The sequence below is a fragment of the Cyclopterus lumpus genome, chromosome 23 (genome assembly GCF_009769545.1).
Source record: "Cyclopterus lumpus isolate fCycLum1 chromosome 23, fCycLum1.pri, whole genome shotgun sequence".
NCBI classification, from domain to species: domain Eukaryota; kingdom Metazoa; phylum Chordata; class Actinopteri; order Perciformes; family Cyclopteridae; genus Cyclopterus; species Cyclopterus lumpus.
Genome location: NC_046988.1, coordinates 7,615,280 through 7,636,097, shown reverse-complemented (window position 1 = coordinate 7,636,097; position 20,818 = coordinate 7,615,280). Strand labels below are relative to the sequence as shown.

Sequence of the window (20,818 nt, the reverse complement as noted above, 5' to 3'; positions counted from 1 at the left end):
GTTATGTGGGGGTTTGATTGATAACTAGCAAGAACAAGGATAATTTGTCTCTTTCAAGGTCTTACATGGACTATCCTAGTTTTAAGAAAAAACGTTTTTTCAAAAAGCCTCTTCTCAGGATTTATGTAGGTGTGAATCTGGTATATCATTATCATTCAAAGGAGAGAGATGCTTAACTGCATTTTAAAAAGGTGTACAACATAATGTTCCCTACAAATGCAGATTGTCAGACTGAATACATACTCACAGCCTCTTCCATTAAGTTGAAATCTTAGAAGCAGAACAGACACTGTACTGTTTTCCTTGGTCATTTGACTCTTACAAAAGAAAATGGCGATCACCGTTAGTCGTTACTGTGTTAGTTGGGACCATAAAGTTTTGTCGCAGAGAGCTCCGGGACAGATGGCTGGTTAGGATGCTTCTTAGGAAACATCTAACCTGGGCACTTACTAGAATAAATTAAATATGCTCCTATTAGTGGAATGTAATTATTTCTGTGTGTGGTCCATAAGGTGAAAGGTATTAATGTTGGCATTGCTCAGCCTGCGTAGATGTTTTAGTGTGAAGTTTGTACTGAATGCATTGGCGTATGTGCACACTAATGCACCGGTGTCCTGCTGTGTGTCCCACCTGTGTGATCCTCGGGTGGGTGCACTTGCTGTTGATGCCGTTGTGCTCCAACCACTGGTTCTCGGGGTGGGGGCAGTGTTGTTTGAGTGTGCAGCGGTTCTCTCCTTTGCACCAAACGCATCCGAACAGTGGGTCTGCCTTCAGACACAAACCACAGCTCCCACGCTGGGCGTCGCACTTGTACAGATGGACTAGGCGAGAGGGAGGAAAAGAGATAGAGAGAAGGAGGGAAAGAAAACAAGGAGGTGGGTGTGGGGATAAGGACCGAGAGAAAAAGAGTGGATAACTCATGTGAACAACCTTTATAAAAATGATTACAGAACAGCAAATTCATGCAAATATATTGAGCGCTAAAGCCTCTAAAATGATGGACACCTTAACACAAAATACACATTAACTAAAATGTGGGTCGTTTACCCAAATCTCTCAATGTCTGTCTGCGGCAATTTGAATATGCAAACAACAAACGGAACACATTGAGAGCAACATTCAATGATATTTTTGTCTCATTATTTCTCTATCTATCTATCATCATCATCATTATATATTCCCTCTGCCTCTGAGTTCCCTCCACTGTTGCTTCTTCACCACTGCTCATTCACAACATATTTATACTATCTCCATGGCAACGGGCCAGACATTTTCTTATTAATTGCCATTAGATACATGTGTGATCTGTCCATCAAATGTTGACCGAGGATCAGCTTTCTCCACAGGCGTACACCGGTGTGGGTGGGGTGGGGGTGGGGGTGGGGGTGGGAGAGAACAGTTCAAGCATCTCTCTCTCTCTCTCACTTTTGTTGCATTTTTGATTTTACACTGTTGCTCAAGGATATGTTTTGTATTTGACACACATACACACAATCATAAGACACACAAATATTTAACACATTTTGCCTCACAGCACCGTGTCATGTTGGCATATCATCCATATTTTAACAATATGTTTCTAATGCCTGACTCTGCTGCCTTGGGTCAACATTTGTTATTTTCTTGTCAGAACTACAACCCCCAGCATGCTGCAGTTTCCCTGCCCCAACATGGATCACTCAGTGTGGTGGTGCTCACTGGTGGATCGCCAGTGGCCAAACTGGATCAAACTAGGCAGCAGAAGGCTGAAAGCTTACAAATTCAGCACTGAGCTGTCATTCCACATCCAGCATATTGTGCAGTAGATGGAAAGTTGGACAGAAAGAAAATACAGGCAGCAATATATGAATCATATGTTCCCTATTTGCTCTCTGCAAATCTAGCCTGCAATAATAATTTTCCATTGCTTATTATATTCAGAATTGTAGCTGTAATATTTATTATTATTGGTTATTTATTTTCATCTTTTCATTTTCATCGTTTGTGAGAGGGGAAGAAAATGTAGTTTAGAGAGTTGGGACATCAAATCTGACAGTAAAGTGCAGGACATACACACAGACCAATGGAGAGAGACGGGAAGAAAAGTGTAAGAGAGGATGTATTAAAGTTAACCACTCAACACGGCAACATCAGGGGATGGATGCTGCACCTCGGAAAAAACCGCCCGCCTGTTGCCATGGAGACCGGCTCCAAGGGCAACAATGGGAAAGCAGCAGCTTTACTGCGTGTGTTTGTGTCTATGTGTGTGTGTGTTTAAATGAGAGTTTATAAGAGACTATGTCAACTGAATGTGTGCGGAAGCACTGTGAAAAAACTGATATGGATTCACAAGTCCAAGAAGTGTGTTTGTGTGTGTGTGTGTGTGTGTGTGTGTGCGCATACTCGTGCCTCTGTGCATGCTCACCTTTGTTGTGGGCGGGGTTGTCAATGCTGAAATCTCCGTTCCAGATGACGGTCAGCTCCACGGGTAGACTGCTCATCTCCATCCCATCATAGAAATACTATCACCATGGCAACCAGAGAGGGAAAGAAGAAGAGACGAGGAAAAGAATATAAAAGAGAGACATTAAACTGTCTATCATCTCCAAGTCCAAAAGGCTCTGGTGAAACAATACACCTTTGAATGGAACATGCATCACCAACAGGTGGCTGGAGAAACACTGAATTCCCAAACACAATATACACACCAGAGAGACGTGATTACTTTTCATTTGATTCTGTAACACTCCGCAACATGGAGGGTTGGTGCTAGAATCATAATTCTCCACTAATGTACAGTTTCCTCCCTGAACTGCTCAATCAAAATACAATATACACACACACCCAGTGATGAAGATAGACAGGAAGATGATGTGTTATTGTAGCAACAGATGATTAGCATCAAAACCAGTATGAAGCCCTTTCCATGCATGCCTTGCATTGCTGTCAATACATTATTCAGTCAGTGACTGGAGCATGATCGCAGGGAACGCGGTACAGGAAAGACAAAGTCAGGCTCTTGTCTCATCTACCCGCAGCCTAGCTACGAGAGGAAAAACATGTGTGTGTGTGTGTGTGTGTGTGGCTGGATGGATGTGTGAGCTAGAGATTGAAAAGATATTATGGCCACTTTTATGGGAAAACGTTATAGAAATGGGGCGTTTTTATAGAGATTGTGTTGGCGCGCGGTGGTCAATAATGATATATCGGAGAAGCTGCAAGTAAAAATGCATACACACACAGGCAACACACTCATTCTCACCGATGTGTTTTGGCACTGCACCGAGGAGCTGTTGAAGCGCAAGGCAGGAACTCTGTGCTCGTTTCCCTGGATGGTCAGCAGACACTCATACCCCCTCTGTCCAGACTGGGGCTGGGGGAGGTTCTTCGCCCGTAGCGTGATGGGCTTCACCACGTTGACCGGCACCAGGATCCGATCTGCAGGCAGCAACTGAGGACACCCCTGTAAGAGAGACAAAAAGAAAGGGATGGATAGTGTGTTACCTTGGGTCTTGTTATAGGTTGAATGGATAATTGCAATTTGATTCATATTACGCGAGGAGATCCTGCAATGTCGTTTTGCGCCCGAGTGATTTTAGAAGTGGGGAAGATGTAAATCTGGCCAATCACTGAGGATGGTTGCTAATTGCACCAGGAATATTCCTACAACATAACTGGCGTACGGTGTATTGTCTAGTCACAGAACAATCAACACTCTCATCATGTAGCAGACCGCCCAGTTCTTCAGCAGCATTAACTTATTTGAATGAAATAGCCTCTTCAGCATGCTCTGCTTTCTGCGTGTTTCAGTGCTTTTATTAGTGTTAGTTGGGTTGGGATCAGTCTCTTGGTGAGACGGATCCTCGGACCTGAACGGCCAGCTGAGCTCCCCCTTCATTATCAACAGGATGGGAGCATTAGTGACACCTTGAAACTGACACTTGAGATGAGCTCTCAATTTGTATTTATATGTTTGGGTGTGGCGTTCATGTTTTTGTTCATGAAAGAAAAGACGTCACCAAAGAATGAACAACAGAGAGAGGAGGAGATGAGTCGCTTGGCAATTGGAGGGTCTAACATTAAGAGCCAATCAATTTAGGTGTAGCTGGCTATTTATAGAGCACCTATGACTTGCCTGAAAGATGAAGAGGGGAGGAAAGAGGTGGAGAACAGGGGAGGGGAAGAGATGGACAGAGAAGATAAAAGGAGAGCCGATCAGTGAAGTGACTGACAAGCAGAAGTGAAAGGTGAGGACGGAGGTAAAGGAGGGTAAAGATAGTAAAGAGAGAACAGTACTTCTCTAAACTGTGTCATGTTAACGCTGAGGAGCGGTGGATAGAGAGAGAGAGAGAAATAGGAAAAATGACAAAGAGGAACAACACGCGTACAGAGTGACTGAGCGTATGCGACAGGAGGGGTGTTAGCGTGTCAAAGAGGGGGAAAAGAAAGAGAGCAGATAAGGTGAGCCCCCGCATGGATGGAGCTGTGGGGGGAGTGAAGCGTGGCGCACGGTGAACTGGGTGATAACACTTGTTTGAAGTTCATTAAAAGCCACTTGATTGGGTTAGGCTGAATGACTGACTGGATGGCTGAGTGGGGAGAGAGAGGGGAGCGCTCTGTGACACTATTCACAAAGTCATTATAGATAAATGACAAACGGGGTGAGTGAGTTCAGTGGTGGCTGGAAGAGGTGGTGCACGTGTGTTTGCTCTTCCCCGATCTCATTTTCCAAAGAACGAAGGGTTGTATTTGGAGTATGGAAATGAGTGGGAAAGCAAAGTGAGATGCAATCCGTCTTTAATCACATCGCTTCCAGTTAATACACATGAACAATAGGGACAATAAATTTGATCTGGTTTGTGTACATGAAGGCATGGGAAGCACTGGAGTATGACTTGAGCTGAATCTTGAGGACACAGATTTACACCGATAGTGGCATGTGGTGATAGGATTGTACACACACACACACACACACACACGCACACACACGCACACACTCGCACACACTCGCATGCACACAAATAATAAACTACAGCCTTGGAATACCATTACAGTAAAAGATGAACAGCAACAGTCAGACAGCGTCTCCTGCATCATTTGCCTTTATGACAACATGTCATGGAGATGGAAAACTTCTAAAATCTAATTCCAACAGCTGCTGACGACACACACACACACACACACACATATACAAGTGCACCGATTCATTAACACATCTTCCACTCACATCAGAGTGTTTTCATTGCTCCGACTACCCATCCATGTGCAGCAGTCCCAGGTAAATATTGTTATACGGTGACACAAAAACACACTCTTTCACACATATACACACACACACACACACACACACACACACACACACACACACACACACAGGTGTATTCAAGACCAGTAACTAAAGCCATTTGCTTTGTAATTGTGAAGCAGGCTTCCCTCGGTAGTAGAGAACACGCAGAGTAAAAGCAGTCAGTAAAATCTTTCTAAGTTTTGTGCCGGAAGAAACGGCCAAATATAAAAGCAAGAAAACAGATGCCTTAATTGCCTCAATAATAATGACAAATTTCAAATGTGGCAGGGAATCCACAAACAAGCAAGTGTGTACGCTGTTGGCATGGTGTGTTTTTTCTCCTACTTAGCTCAGATTGTTCTATTTGCATGTGTACATACACACTCAGTCGCAACACAATGTAACACAGTGTGATTGTTGCCAGTAGTCCCTGAGGCCAAGTGGGCTTTCAGTGGTTTGAACAAACACACGTGTATCCTCGTTGGCTATCGATGCGGGCGGTGTTGGCAGTGACGCTCGCTGTCGCCTGTTAAGATTCATGTTACATTTAAGTTGATCTAATGTCAGTGCATTTCTTTCCGCTCCCCTCCCTCTCAGGCCTCGCGACGACTCGAGTGCAATAAATAACCGGGGAGCGAATGCAAATCACAGACACATGCACACAGACCACACAGACCCATAAATGTGCACATATTCTTGCTGAATTTAAATGTACAAATCCATCCGACGACATACTGTTGAGTGTTGACTGCCTGTCTCCTTCAAATGGTAAAAAATTATTATAATATATTTTTTCTGGCAGAAGAAAGAGATAACAGTGGGAGGTGAGAGAGACAATAAAGTACAGTCTAGATGTGAAGCTGACTAGTTTATACATGTATTGATGTGGGTCTTTGTGCAAAAATATGAACTTTAGTGACAGCACAATAGTCATGTAATCAAGGACTTGCACTAAAGCACTAGAAAGCGGAAAGTACCCGTCAATAGTATTAGTCATCATAACCACATAATAAGCGCTGACTTCTGAAAACTAAGTAGGCGCCTCTCCTTTATTCTTTATCTATATACCGTAATTATCCTCCATTCTTCTTCTCTCCATTACTGACTCATTGTTTTCTCTGACCTCATCTCTGCCACGCTCATGCCTTATCCCTCCTTCATTCATCGCCCTCTAAACCCAGCACGTGTTGTTCGGCCTCTCTAACTCACTGACCCACCTCGTTTCTCTCATCAACTCCTTCTCACCGGTTCTCTCCCCTTTTCCTTCCTGACTTCTTCTCTTCTCGGGGACCTACTTAGATCTGATAATTAGGGGCTGGTCGGAGGTGTGAAAGGTGGAGATGGGGAGAGTGACGGAGAGTGGGCAGCGGAGTGGGAACAGTGAATGGCGCAGTTTGAAGCAAGGCGGGGAGGGAGGGAAAGAGAGAGGCCCATAATTAGAGCGGTGTAAGGTGTGAAGATAAAGAGGATCTTCAGTTTTCATACACTACACGTATATACACACACACGCACACACCTACACACACACACACGCCATGTGGTTACCAAGAGCTCCTCTTTACTGGCCTCTGTTTTATCATCTCCTTCAGAGCCTCGGGCACAGACGCCTTCCTGCTCTCTGTTCATTTTCCCTCCTGCTTTGCTGCTCCTCACCTTGCTCTTGCTTCTATCCTTCCGTGCAGTTCTCACCTTAACTCCCCCCCCCCCCCCCCCCCCCCTCCCCCCCCCCAAACACCTCTCCCTCTTCTCTGCCTGCATCTCTGTCCTCGCTCTTAAAAGGGACATTGCAATGTATTACAACTCAGGGTTTTCGTATTAGTTTTGGCCATCATCACTATTGGTTATGATAACATCATACTTGCTAAACAAATTTCCGAGGTCTGAAAACCACACACAGTTAAGTATAACCGGGCAACGCAGTCCTTATGTGACACACCAGATTGTAAACAGTTTAGCCAGATTACCTTTATTCCAACCACTTTTCTTTCAGGTACATTTTGGTAATAATCCCCCCATTACACATGATTACGTTCACATGCCACCACAGTAAGAACTTGCCAGGGTCCAGACCTTTGAATCCGAATGTAACGAGTTGATTTCTTTTCATTTTCCTTCCACTTTGTGTCATTTTTGTACTTTCAGTTTTGACATATCCCTTTTGTCTTCACTCTGCAAATACTCATCGGAATTAATGTAATACGCGAGCACCTCTCCCGACCATTCCTGTCCAATATTGGCAGCTCGCAGCTATTACTGCCTCTTTAATGAAATGGTGTTGCTCCCTTGATCCAATACGTTCCTGGTAAAGAAACTCTTGATCACCACAGCACAGTTAATTCAAGAATGTGCAAGGGGATAGTGATACAATTCAGTAATATTCATATTGTTGGTGTGTTTTGTATCTCTTAACCAGCTGAATATATAAACGAGAGACTTGGCAACAGCTTGGGCTACGGACATGCTGCGTTGTAGACAGAAGAAGAAGAAAGCCTGTGGTTTCCATCAGACAAAGAAAACAGGAAGTGTCCTCAGTTTCAGTTGCTTAAGGTGAGGCTATGTGGGCATTTGGGATGGGGATTGTAATTAGAAACAGTGATACATATGCAGGTAAAGAACTGTATGTTTATTGTGTAAGCAAGCACAGCCTATATATTATATAAATGCAACAGTACTGTTCAGAAACAACTTGTGTCTATTTACTGTCTTCAGTGTAACCGAGTGAAGCCACATGCATGTCTTTGTCAGTGAGGGAGGCTCATCAGAACGGCTAAGTCCTTGAGACGTGTGGAGGGCAAACCGGGACGTGGCCTTGGTTAATGTGCCAACAGGCAAACGTCTGATCCATGTGCCCATATCATTGCTGGCATGATTAAAAAGGCGCCCGCTGTACGCCCAGGCATAGCTTTAACTCTGCCCTGCCATGCATACTAACAACAAGCTCAACCAGTCGGGAGATTTGCCTAGTCTCAATCATTTGCATAGCGTTAAGGGATTATTCAGATCACTGCCTGAAATCCCTTAATTGTAATAGTACACAAAACGTCATCTGCAGCAGATAGAAGGCAACCCCGTTCCACGGGGCAAAGTTGACGTGTTTTCTATCGGGAAATTTGGGAATGATTCTATGGATAGCCGTGCGTGTGCCTGCATGTTCTAAAGCTTCCATGTGTGTTTAAGTCATTAACTCAAAACGGCACGCCAAAGAACTGGCAGCATATACATGACCTAGGATTTGAGGGGTTAATTAAAAGCAAATTAAAAGTCATTAAGCCTGCAAAACACCTGCTTCTTATGTAACGACACATCAGAGAAGGGATTTTATTTATGTGCTAATGCCAAATCCCCTTTCGTTTTATTTATGGTTTTCTTTTAGTCGGCAACACAATAGGAGAGGATTCACACATTATTATCCTCCGTCAATATTGACCACCAGCCCCTGAGTTAATTGGAAAAGTAAACTTGCAAAGACTCGGGCTCGGGCCTGACTAAGCAGAAGGTTCAAAAGGATAATGGGAATTGTGGAAAAAGAAAATAATATTGTCTACGCAGGTTGAATGGCTCAGGGGGAGACACGGGTGGAATAACACAATTGAGAGCAGACTGCTCATCAAAGGAGGAAATCTGGCTAAGCTTGTCCCTGTCCGTCGTGCAGCGTCTGCCAACCCAGACACGAGCACTAGTGATCTTCATCATAGCTCACCTCAGGCTAGGATTAACAGGCCAGTAACTCCCTGAAAACTACCATGAGTTGACAGAGTACAGGCAGGCCCAAACTGTATTTAGATAAACACACACACACACACACACACACACACACACACACACACACACACTCACACAGCCTCACACATACCCAGACCTTCCTTTACCACTGAAGGCCCGCTACTGTGGCAGTGACTCTAAATCAGAGTGAGACCTCTCTCACCGGATGGGGAGTGGGCGGGTTAGGGTCATTCGCTGAATGTACCCCATCCAGTCAGTGGCTTGTCCTCTGCAGCAGAGCAGCGTAATTACGGCGGGTTCTGCTGCAACGGGAATAGAACTGGCTGCCAATACTATTGATAATTCACACAGACTAAGCTGTGGCGGGGAATAGGGATGGGCAGGAGGAAATGGCTCTGTTTTATTAGTTTTTACTGCCCTTTGATGTGCAGTCAAGAGCGAGACATGCCAAGAGACTCATGCCAGATGGAAGCACTACAGCTGAAAGGTGTCTCGATCCTTTTAACGTAACTCTTTTTACATGTGAAACCTAGAAGTATAGCCATTAGTGTCACATAGCCAAACCATTCCTCTCAATTTATTTCACCATGTTTTATTACTTGGCTGGCGCAATCCGAAGAGGCCTGCTGGAGCTGTGCAGCGTTAAAGACCGTGATGGGATTCGTGGACATTGTCTTATTGGGCTACAATTCGAATGTGTTTGAACCTACAGGCAGAGAGGCGCTGATAGACATGTTGGGCCTCCTGACAGCAGCTCAAGTGTCCATTGAGTGTATGACTCACCGAGCAACAACTCCAAGGTGGTAAGGTCAAATTAAAGTCAAAAGTAAATCAAATACACACTTTTATTTGGACTCACCTCAGGCTTCTTGACTCGGCCCTCCTGGAAGGAACATGTGCGAGGGTCGTGGGTACAGTCATGCCTGTACTTGCACCAGTGGCACTGGTAAGGACTACTGACACATGACAGACATCTGAATGGAGAGCAGAATTAGTATTGAACAGCAGCAAATACGCTAGAGAACAAAAGCTCAATATGCCTACTTATTTATGGATACAATACAATTTCCAACAGTTTAAGAATCAATGCCAGTTTTTAATCAATACGAAGGGATTAGTATTATGACAAGCCGTCTGCTAGAGAGAAGTACTCTTGAGAGCTATAAGTAAGCATAGACTTACGACTTGTGCACGCTGCAGTTGTAGAAAACAAAACTGGTATTTGCAAAAGCCAGGCCTGTCTCCTTGGACTTGAGATAGAGCTGCACAATCTGATGGTCACCTAGAGAAAAAATAGATTATAGTTCAAATGAATAGTTTGATGCTCAAAGGTATACAGAGTGTTTTGTATTCAGTTATTAAAAAAGAAGAGGAGAAAAAAGAATGAGAGGCAAGAATTGCTTTTGTTTCAGAAGTCATGAAAGCTACCATTTGTTGACTGTTTCATTCAACTTTTAAAACAAATAGAAGAAGCAATACAGTATTTAATGAATACATTTATATTAATAGAAATAATTGCATTTCACTGCTACCTATCCAGCACGAGCATCAGGCAGACACGTTTAAAGAGCCTGTGCCTGCTAATCATTTTATTCTCTCGTTCACATATCTTTTTATTCGCATTATATTTTCCCACGGAGAAGAGATGACTGCATTGCTTTAAGCCACAGGTGCTGAGCCTGTTGCTGTGGTAAAGGCAGTGCTGTTACCTAGTAGAGAGGGGGCGTAGAAAGGTTTTGTTGGGTTAAGTTCCTCTATACCTGCAGCCTTATGTGAGACTCTAAAAGTTAGTGCACAAGCATTTCCCCTGGGATGGAAAATATTCCCCCGGAAAAGTCTCAGAGAGAGTCTTTGACAAGGTAAAAGAGGAAGAAGATGAAACAGAAAGCGGGTGTGTAAGTGTGTGTATGCGAGCTCGCACCTCATGTGTATTTGGTGTGTCCCTTTTTCTGGCCCTAATGAAGAAGTTCATGTTTAATTCAACAGCACATCCGCACACATCTAAGTGCTCTGTCTCTACACTACCTATACGCCTCTCTCTCTCATCCTCACTCCATCGCTACACACAGGTCTCTTCTGCTGCCTTCCACACTGCGACTCCCTCTTCTCCCCCGTGTCTCTTTCCATCTCTCTAACAAAGAAGGAATCATGCATCAATCACAGTAAAGCACTGCTGACAACGGATCTGTCCTAATTAGGCCACCTAAATATTACCTTGAAGCCTGCTAGCACTATCTATCCCTCCCTCTGTCGCTTCACTCCATCCATCTCTCCTTTCCTTTCTCTCTTTCAACCCAGCTTAGTCTAATGAGTACTTGTAAAAATGAAGGTTCAAAGATAGGCAAAATTTGGAATATTTTCTTCTTTCTGAAGCAGGGAAAGTATATAACCGTGTGTTTGCGGGTGCGGGAGAAGCAAAATATTGGGAGAAATGCTTAATTTGTCTGCGTCTCAGAGCACATATTTATACATCTGTGTTTGCATGACTTCAGCATCACCAGCTTTACGTGTGGTTGACATGGCACACATTAAATACATGTTTTAATTCACCAAAGCACCCTCAGGCTCCCTGTTGGCCTTACTTATGTACATGTGTGCGGTCTATCTGAGGATTTGGTAATTGCAGTGGTGTCGTGTGTTAGCTCATGGCATTGTATGTGTGCGAAGCTTCTGTTCACGTGGGTGCACTGAATAGATGAAGGGGAATTTGAATAATCGTGCATGTGTAAAACTCTGGCCTAGAAGGTCTCACCAGCACTGTAATTTACTTTACTTTACTCATCTCAGGTTTTCGGCTCCGATATCTACATTTCCCACAAGCAAGTGTGAATTCCAGCTCACAGTGGTGGCGTCTAAAAAACATCAGTGAGCATTCCTTTTTATGTAAATGTTCAGCATTATTGATGGATCGCCATCTTTTTCTGTTCTATCTATTTTCTTCTTTCATTCATCATTAATTCTGTCCTTTTGTGGAAGTATGGACGGAAATGGCATCTTCATTATTTCAACATGAGGACACGTTGAGGGTTGATGATGAAGGATTGCCTGCCCGGGGACAGGCCTCCCCAGATGGGAGCCGTGTTCAATTAGACCAGGCTTAGCCGACCACAGAAAGGGGAGGTGAAGAGCAGGGGAATTAGACAGAGAAAACATTATTTTATTTTGTCCCCAACCCCCATTTGTGGTTGCGGAATGAATATTGTCAGAAATGTTTTAGCTGTTTGCCTCTTGAAAGGAATGGAAACAATGACATTGTCTGCGGGGACTGTAAAAATCTCCAGGCACTAAATTAGCCAAAATACTGTAGTAAAAACACTTAGTTGTGCAGCTTGATATTCTCCCTTTCAAACCGGGGTTAACTCCCATCACTCCCTCTGGAGGATATCCACTTTGAGTGAGGGTAGAGAATAGATCCCACAGCAGCCTAATACCTAATGTTCATTCAATTACTAAACATGTCCTAGGGCAGAGCTCCAAGGCCCACTGAGTTACTGATGGCAACAGGAAAACAACAATTCAAAGAAGCCCTTAGCCTGAGGACTAGCACGCTTCTGACTGAAGGGAAAACATCCAGATCAATGTGTGCTTCCCTGACAGACATGTCTGTTTGGATTCAACAGGTGCTCTCATGTTTATATCCAGCGGATGCTGGCAATCACCTTTTATGGATATCGCTCTTATTAATAGAAAATAATGTCACTTTGACAGGTTGTCAGCAGGCTTCCTCTACAGTATCAGAGGTTATTGATGTCATGTACACAGTATCAGTGTTGCAAGCGTCACATCTAAATGCCAGCAGTGTGGTTGCTATGGACTCGTAGATTTCCTGATCTGAGTTTGCTGCCTTATGGGCAAAAAGGTTATAATAGTTCCACCCTTACTTTTTTCAACAATAATCCGTGGCATCTCTTTCTCAGCAGGGGAGAAGCACTTGATCCGGTTTCCCTCCACCAAGCCACTCATCTCAGCCAGATCCTCAAAGGTGCAGTTAACACCCGCAGAAAGTTCTGGGACATTATGGGCCTCCAACACCAACTGTAGCGAGGGAAAGATAGAAGAGTGTGTTACGCTGCATTATTATGGTAAATATTCTCTTTATAGCAATTGCCTGGGCTGTTATAAGAAATGAAAAAAAAGATCTCATGACAGCTCTAATATTACGGTAAACCATAGCAGAAGAAAACAACCTGTAGGATTCAGTTAAGTTTCAATGGCTTCACATTGGTAACGGCACACAGCACACAGCACACAGCGAAGATCATTCATGGTTTTGAAATACTATTGATGAATTGATGAATTGATGAAGCAGGACTAAGTGAGAGGAACAAGTGAGATTTGTCCCTCAACTGTGACTACATTGCTGAGATTCCCACACCAGTTTTGGAGCCAACATGCACTTCAAGCATGACTGTAACTCCATAATGCTCAGGAGAAGCACAGCTGCAAGTTCTGCATATTCATCTGCATGGTGGTCAGAGGCCAAAGGAGCCACGAATGAGAAGTTAATATATGAATCAGATGCATCCTGCCCAAACTAACAAAATAACAACATACCTTAAAACTGGAATCAGTGCCATCTTACCCATAACCCATATATGATGGCCAAAATCACTACTACACCCCCCCAGCCAGCCAGCTTTATGGATTTTCAGTAACATCCCATCTCTCTGGCTCAGCGAGAAGTGTTTTAATGGGAGAAAGTGAAAGAAATGATAAAAGCAGAAAGTTAAGTTAAGTGGATGGACGAGGAGATGAGAGGAGACTCTGGAGGACAGAAACAGCAGGAGGACCGAGGTGAGCATATAGGCACTGCAGGTAAAAGTAGACTCTCTGTGAAACAGAGAATGCAAATGTTTCCTCTTCATTTAAGAAAATGCTGTGTCAGCGCTTTCTGCAACTCAGCAAAAATTAGCATCGGGGTAACAGCAAAAAAAAGGGAAAAAAAACAACCTGTCCTTGAGTAAGAAGGTAGAAAAAAAAAAGAAAAGAGGGTCCTGGAGCCAGGTGGGAGTGGGGTCAAGACCAAAATATACATATTGATGGGATCGCGTGTCTGCAGTAGGCCTTGCTCTGGGCATTGATTTGAGGCAAGTCCATAGTACACTTGTGATGTGAGGCTGAAAGCTGCCTCAGCGCCAGAGAAGGGCTGACCTGCGCTGTTTTTATATTGCTGTTTAATGAAAAGAAGGTGGCGTGGGTGTGAACAGATACACAGCTTCCCACAGAAGATGGACAGTGCACGGCCGGGCTTCCATCTCTTACACATCCTCCATCTCGTGCGTTGCTTACTCTCTCTCCCCTTCTACTTCTTCTCTGGCTTTAATTTATTTTTCCTTTTAAGGAAGGAATACAGCCAGAGCTTGAGTTCCCCTCACTTACGTGTTGACTAGTCGTGGCCGTGTCTAGCCACAGTAGGGCTACATAAATATGAAAATAACCTATTCATGTTAAGATCCCCCATACTTGCACACACAAAGACACACACACAGAGACACAGACACACACACACACACACACACACACAAATGCCCTCCTGTAGTTTACATAACACCATGTCTAATATTAAGGATATGTGACGATGGGATGTTCATGCTGCCATTGTAAAAAAAAAAAAGTCTTTGCTGCAAATTATTCATATTCATTTAGATGCCAGTAAAAAAGACCGTAGAGATGAAAATGCTTGAACCTACCTACTTAGATGAATAAGTGTCCCCTAAGCACCACCTGCTGATACTCTTACTTAACTTTACACCTTCTTTTTTAATGTATAAAATCAAGCCGTATGTGGGTGGATTAATTATGTCATGATTCTATTTGTGTTTAGTGAGACAGTAGCTATAATGTGAGACTTGAAATTAATACGTTAGTTTAAAACAACAAGAGGCAATTCCCCCCGAAGCGTATACGATAACAGAATGCACTTTTCATAAACAAAGAGCGAATTAATTGTGAATATTTTTTTTCTTCTTAAAATGGGTCTGATTCAGCAGTGTCTCTTTCTCTCTTTTTTCATTCGAGAATGCGTTGGCTTATCTTCCCAACAAATAACACAAAGGTCAAGGTGGAGCCCCTCTCTGTCTGGCAGAAGCAATCAGTTGGATGGGAGCTATGTTGCATAGCCATAAGCTAACACACACACACAAACACACACACACACACACACACACACACACACACACACATGCACACACACCTCTCATGTGACCCTCGGAGCAACACGGGTGGAGAATAGTTATTCAGGCATGACCTTAGGCAATCATATTGGATATTTATGGACTTAGTCCCTGAGATTTAAAGCCATTTCCAAACTATACTAATTTATCTCACTCAAATGCAACACATTAATCGTAATCATCTAAAGGAAAATAGCATATGAATATGTATAGAAAATACATATAGCAACATAACCAACATACACCAACAACCTCCTCCTCTCCTCTGATGACCACTCCATCAACATCATAATCCTACTCATTATATCACGTTCACTCCTCACAGATAAGCTGGAAGGTGGAGTTACAAAACTATGGAAAAACCACTCCCGAAAAGATGTTTGAATTTCTCTGCAGAGATATATTTGTGTTCCAATGCATCGCCTCTCCTTGTACACTAATCAATAAACTTCAACAAAGAAATAGAAACACTTAAGACCCTTAAATCTGGCAGCTGTTTTAGAATGAAATGTCTTGGGGTAAACTGTTGCATTTGCTTGCCAACAATTACAAAAGACACAGCTGAGTTAAACTGTGTGTGTTTAATGATTATTGACATTCTTTGGGAGAGTATTTCACTGGACAGGACTGTGAGGGCAGGATTTGAAGAATGCACGTTGGCAGGCAGTAAAACGACATAAAGCAGGATTACAGCGTTAACACCGTCCGCTAATCAGTATAGAGCATAATTACATTGCATTACAAATTATGCTTGAGTGTGTGATATTGTCAATCTGCCAGACAAGGTTTTCTCACTAGCAACACAGTCGTCTAGCCTCGCTGTTTACTGCAATATGGCTCCATTAAAGTGTTTTCTCCATATTGAAAGGAAAATATATGGAATCACCAATTATACAATGAGGTGATGGCAGCTATTATCTATTTCAGGACATCTAAAAAGGGAAAATATGTATTTATTAAATTGCAATTGCTTGAGAGGACAAGCCTTTAGAGAACAAGTCATTGTTTCTCTGCTAGTGCAGCTGAGGGGTGTGTTTCTGTCCACTTACCGTGACACTAAACTGGGACACTGAGATGTTGTTTGGGTGGACACTGAGACGCACACACTGCTTGATGTCCGATGCAAAGCGACGGGGCTCTGATGAGCGCTCGCATTTCTCCTTTCTGGTGCACCTGGAAAAAACACAAGAGGGGGAGTGTTATTCAAGGATGAAAAATGCATGCACACACACACACACACACACACACACACACACACACACACACACACACACATTGACATAGTAACCTGACCAGGTCTTACTCCCTTACACCTGTTGGCACCTGGGGAAAAAGAAAATGTCCCGGCGCTCCCTGACGGATGGAGTTAAGACACATTCATCATATTTTCTCTGGCAGTGGACTAGCTCCAGTGGCCAGTGAATGGAGACGCAGTCTCCAAGGGGCGGGAGCAGTGGCATTTAAAACAATGGTCGCTCTATACGTGGAAGTGGAGCCGCTCCGTTGGGAAAGAGGTAGACCTCGTCTTTGTAATGCTGTCTTAATGACTGGCATTCATGGGCAATGCCAAGTGCAGGTGGAGTTGTGTTGGTGGGGGGGGGGGATGGATTCATCCACCTCTTAATACCAAACCAGGTGGTCTAATCCAGTTTAACAGTGGTTTTGGCAGTTGGGAGGACGGGATCCTTTGTGTCGCAAGAGGAAATACAGTCCCCCCGACATATTGCAGGGGAACCCCCCGAAGTTTGAACAACTAAATGGATTTGTAAGTGAAGTGGGGATGAGAACTGCAAGTGCACTTGCAAATGCCGTGAAAACACTGATGAAGCCTTTACGTTATTTATAAATATATCTCCATGAGTGAAACATTCTGTGAGAAGTCCTCCGGCCCAAAATGTGATATAACCTCAACCTTCTCTGCTTCTGCTCCAACAAACCCAGACACTCTTGTTCTCATCTAATCCCCTCATAGAGTTTAATCCCGACTTGGTTTAGACAACTTTATGTGCATTAACAACCTGTGTCCTAAAACAAGAATGAAAAGAAAGAGGTCGTAATGAGCAAATGAAAGAAAGACCTTCGAGGTGGTTGACGTCTGAGATACGGCAATACCTTATGCAGCAAGACGCTTCTAATCCAGAGTTGGAGACACAGAGGGAGGGAGCTTTTGACCCGACATGAGTATTGTAAAGCTAAGCGGCCTAACATGCCGCGAAGAAGACAGACAAAGAAAAAGAAAGGAAATAATCTGTTTGAGAGAGGGATAGAACAGGAGGAGGGGTAAATAGTGCAGGAGAAAGAGAGAGAGAGGGAAAGAAAGAAAGAAAGAAGCAAGATTTAAAGTAAGGCAACCATTGTTGGTTTTCTGTGAAGCTTTCACGGCTAAGCCTGTGTGAGTCGGGGTTTAATCGCTTCGGGTTCCTTTGTGCTTCTCGATAACTCTGTCTGTTCCTCCTTTTCTAGCACTGATTTAATAAGACCCCATCATATACGTACCCCCAGGCAAACAAACCCACACAGAAACCCACAAATGCACACTTTCACCTACAATTATACCAGTTTGCTTCCTTTCATACCCAGAGGCCTGTTGTTCACACACCCATTGATAGTAACACTGCAGACGGATGCTAAGCAGGACGTTGTATTGTGTTGTCGTGGTTGTTGTGACTATTAGTATCTTGAGGTTTTCTCTTTGTGCTCGTTGCTTGACAGTGTAACTGTATATTTTGTTTTGGTCTGAAAAAACTCAAATTTCGTGCCAAAAAGACATGGACATAATTAACGTTTACTGGCACATTCTCTGTAAAGTGAATCATCAGTATGAGTGACTGAATCTTTACAAGTGTCTCGCATAGTAATTATGCATGAATACCCTTCTCTTCAGTATCTTCATAACCAGCTACATTGTGAACCACACATCACACTGTTGAGAAAGGCCCTATTTCGAGTGAGTAAATGTTTCCATTATATCGTGCCGTCACAAATTCTGCCATGTTTTCTGCTATCAATCCCACAATGCAATGCAATATTTAAATGTAAAAAAAATTACCGTTAAGAGACTTTACAAGTGATGATGATGATAAAAAGTGTGTCCATTACAGAGTAGGAAATAAGGGAGATATTTAGCTTAAGTCAATCTCACAGCAAATAACAATTGTAGGTTAGTTTTAATATCTGCGAATCACCACGCACAATGTTTATGAGACATAATTACTTTGGTGAACATTTGAAGCATTTTCCTCTGCAATACAGTTACAAGCCAACGAGAAATAATGAGGCAGCACGACATGAGTGAAACGACTAGACCTGGCATATCTGGGCTGGGGCTTGTTAATACATGATCATTAGAGCGGGTGTATCAATCTGCTCTAAAAAGTGGAAAAGGGACACTTTGTTGAGCTTGTTATGCAAATGTGCAGCAGACATGACAATTCAACTCCAACAAAGACCATCAATCTGAAGAAAAGACCAGTAATTGCAACCTCTTCTGGTATTTCTACTTCCTCATTCACCGAAGTGTGTGTGTGTCGAGGTTTGACCCTTCAGCTGCTCCATCCCGGATTCTACTTCTAAAACAAATTAATCTTATTCAAAAACAAGGGATCTCGTATTGTACTGTGTAAGTGTAATATACAGAAAAAATATTACATTTAATTTTGCTAGCATTTTGGACCATTAGCCAACCAAGTTTTAATGGGTGTGGGCAGGTCCATCATTCCCTGTATCACAAACCAGTATGTTCTAAATAACTACTTCATATATATTTCCATTGCAAAGCCAGCTTTTAAAGTATATATTTTACTTTCCTTTGCAGACTTTATTAAATCCAAAATGTCATATATCTATATCTCTATATATATATATAGATAGATAGAGGTGGTATTGCAAGCCAGTGAAATGTATAGCCAGTATCTGTTTATCTATGAGGATGTCATTTAGCCCTGCAGGGACTGTGAGTTTCATTTCTTTTTCAGTCAGAAGGTCACAGACTTGTTGGATGAAACAGCCAACAGGTTGTTTTATTAACTTCCACATCCCAGACACGGACCATGCGGAGACTGTGACTCAGCTGGAAGTGGGAGGCCTTTTATTCTCTCTCTGTTTCCCTCAGGATTAAAACACGCTAGGTTTTCTCATTCAGTTCAATGAGATCACTGCGATGGCGCACAGGGGCATTACAGGGCATTCCAGCAGGGGGAAAGACTACTTTTTCTGCAGCTTAATACAATGTCATGCCGACAACCAACTGGTCTACAATAAGACAATTTGTCTCAAAGGATTTTAATGTGGTGTTTTGGTATTTGAGAAGGCTCCAACTGGACTTTCTGGTTTTATTTCATCATCTACTGGCACAGTGTAGCACCATGTATATGCATGCCCCCATGGCAAAGGGGTTACACAGGTGGATATAGGTGACATCTATATGAAATAATTATTTAGAACATTCAATCGCTAAATTCCTTTTTCCGTCAGGTTTATGTTCATTCTGCTGTATCCACCAGATACACTGTACTGAGCGTTTTACTTTAAAAAGTGCTTCTGCATCCTGACTGAATCTCTCACCCCTGTGTACGCCATATACATATATTGATTTGGATCAACCGGAATGTCCACTGTGAAGGGGAATTTAAGGAGCTGCTGTGGCTGATTTGGAGCTTCAGCGGATGGATATTGAAGATAATGCCATACGTGGTTTAGCTGTTGTAAGAGCTGGGTATTATCTGAGCAAAGCACTGGATAATTGTTTTCAATTACTATCCAGACAGACATTGAAAGGAAAAAAGATTGCATCGTTTGTAGTAATATAAAACAATCCCGCCCTTTGTAAACACCACTGAATAGACTATTTAGAGTAGCCTAGAAATCAAAGCGATTTAGATTTCAAATAACAAGTCATAAAAAGCCCTTTTTTGTGGAGAATGAAATGTCCAACATCTATTCATTTGGTTAGTAAACACCACTGTTTTGCCGAGCTATTTGAGTGACTGGCAATGACACGTAGTGAGAGGGCGAGCTGAATGGATTGGATTGGCCCTGAATGGAAACTCATCTGTACTCTTGTTTCTCCCAGCCTTTGATAAGGTGACACATTAGAGTGGGACGGAGGAATGGGCAGAGATGGACCTTTAGCTCCTGCAATCGTTGCTGATGAGGTTGTCAGAGGCATTCAAACCTAGCCGATCTAAATATAATAATATATCATAATATATTTCATTGCACAACATTAATCATTTAGCCCTTTTGATGATTTCCTTGACTACAATACAGGATGATCATATTATTTCTTGTAGTTTGTGCACGCCGACTAAATCCATAATCTCCAGTAAGTGATGAATACAAAAAGGGTCTAATTTACTGCAAGAACTGTACTATGCATATGATTATCGACAAAAAGTGTCCGTTGACCTAAAAAAGCAACTGACAGCCACTCGTTCTCTGATACGTCGCTTGGGTTTGAAATGTGCAGATGATAAAGAACAAAAAGAACAAAGTAAACATTTAGACTTTTAAATATAAAAGAAGACATTTTAGAAAGAGCTGTGAATGTCATCGCTCAATACAACAAAATGTCATCTAAGGGAAAATAAACACAATGGCTAAAGTCACTATCAAACACCGACGGTATAAATATATATAAAATTCCAGGCTTGATGCC

General features: G+C 42.8%; 1 protein-coding gene across 1 annotated transcript in view; it reads right to left on the bottom strand.

Moving 5' to 3' along the window:
• plxna4 (plexin A4) overlaps positions 1–20,818 on the bottom strand; it is a 181,525-nt gene that overhangs the window by 41,716 nt on the left and 118,991 nt on the right. The window contains exons 5-11 of the mRNA XM_034526697.1: positions 16,212–16,335; positions 12,871–13,024; positions 10,172–10,271; positions 9,849–9,963; positions 3,242–3,442; positions 2,405–2,501; positions 631–821 (exon numbers count right to left, since the gene is read on the bottom strand). Of these exons, the coding sequence (XP_034382588.1) occupies positions 631–821; positions 2,405–2,501; positions 3,242–3,442; positions 9,849–9,963; positions 10,172–10,271; positions 12,871–13,024; positions 16,212–16,335 (982 nt within the window). The remainder of the gene's footprint in view (positions 1–630; positions 822–2,404; positions 2,502–3,241; positions 3,443–9,848; positions 9,964–10,171; positions 10,272–12,870; positions 13,025–16,211; positions 16,336–20,818) is intronic.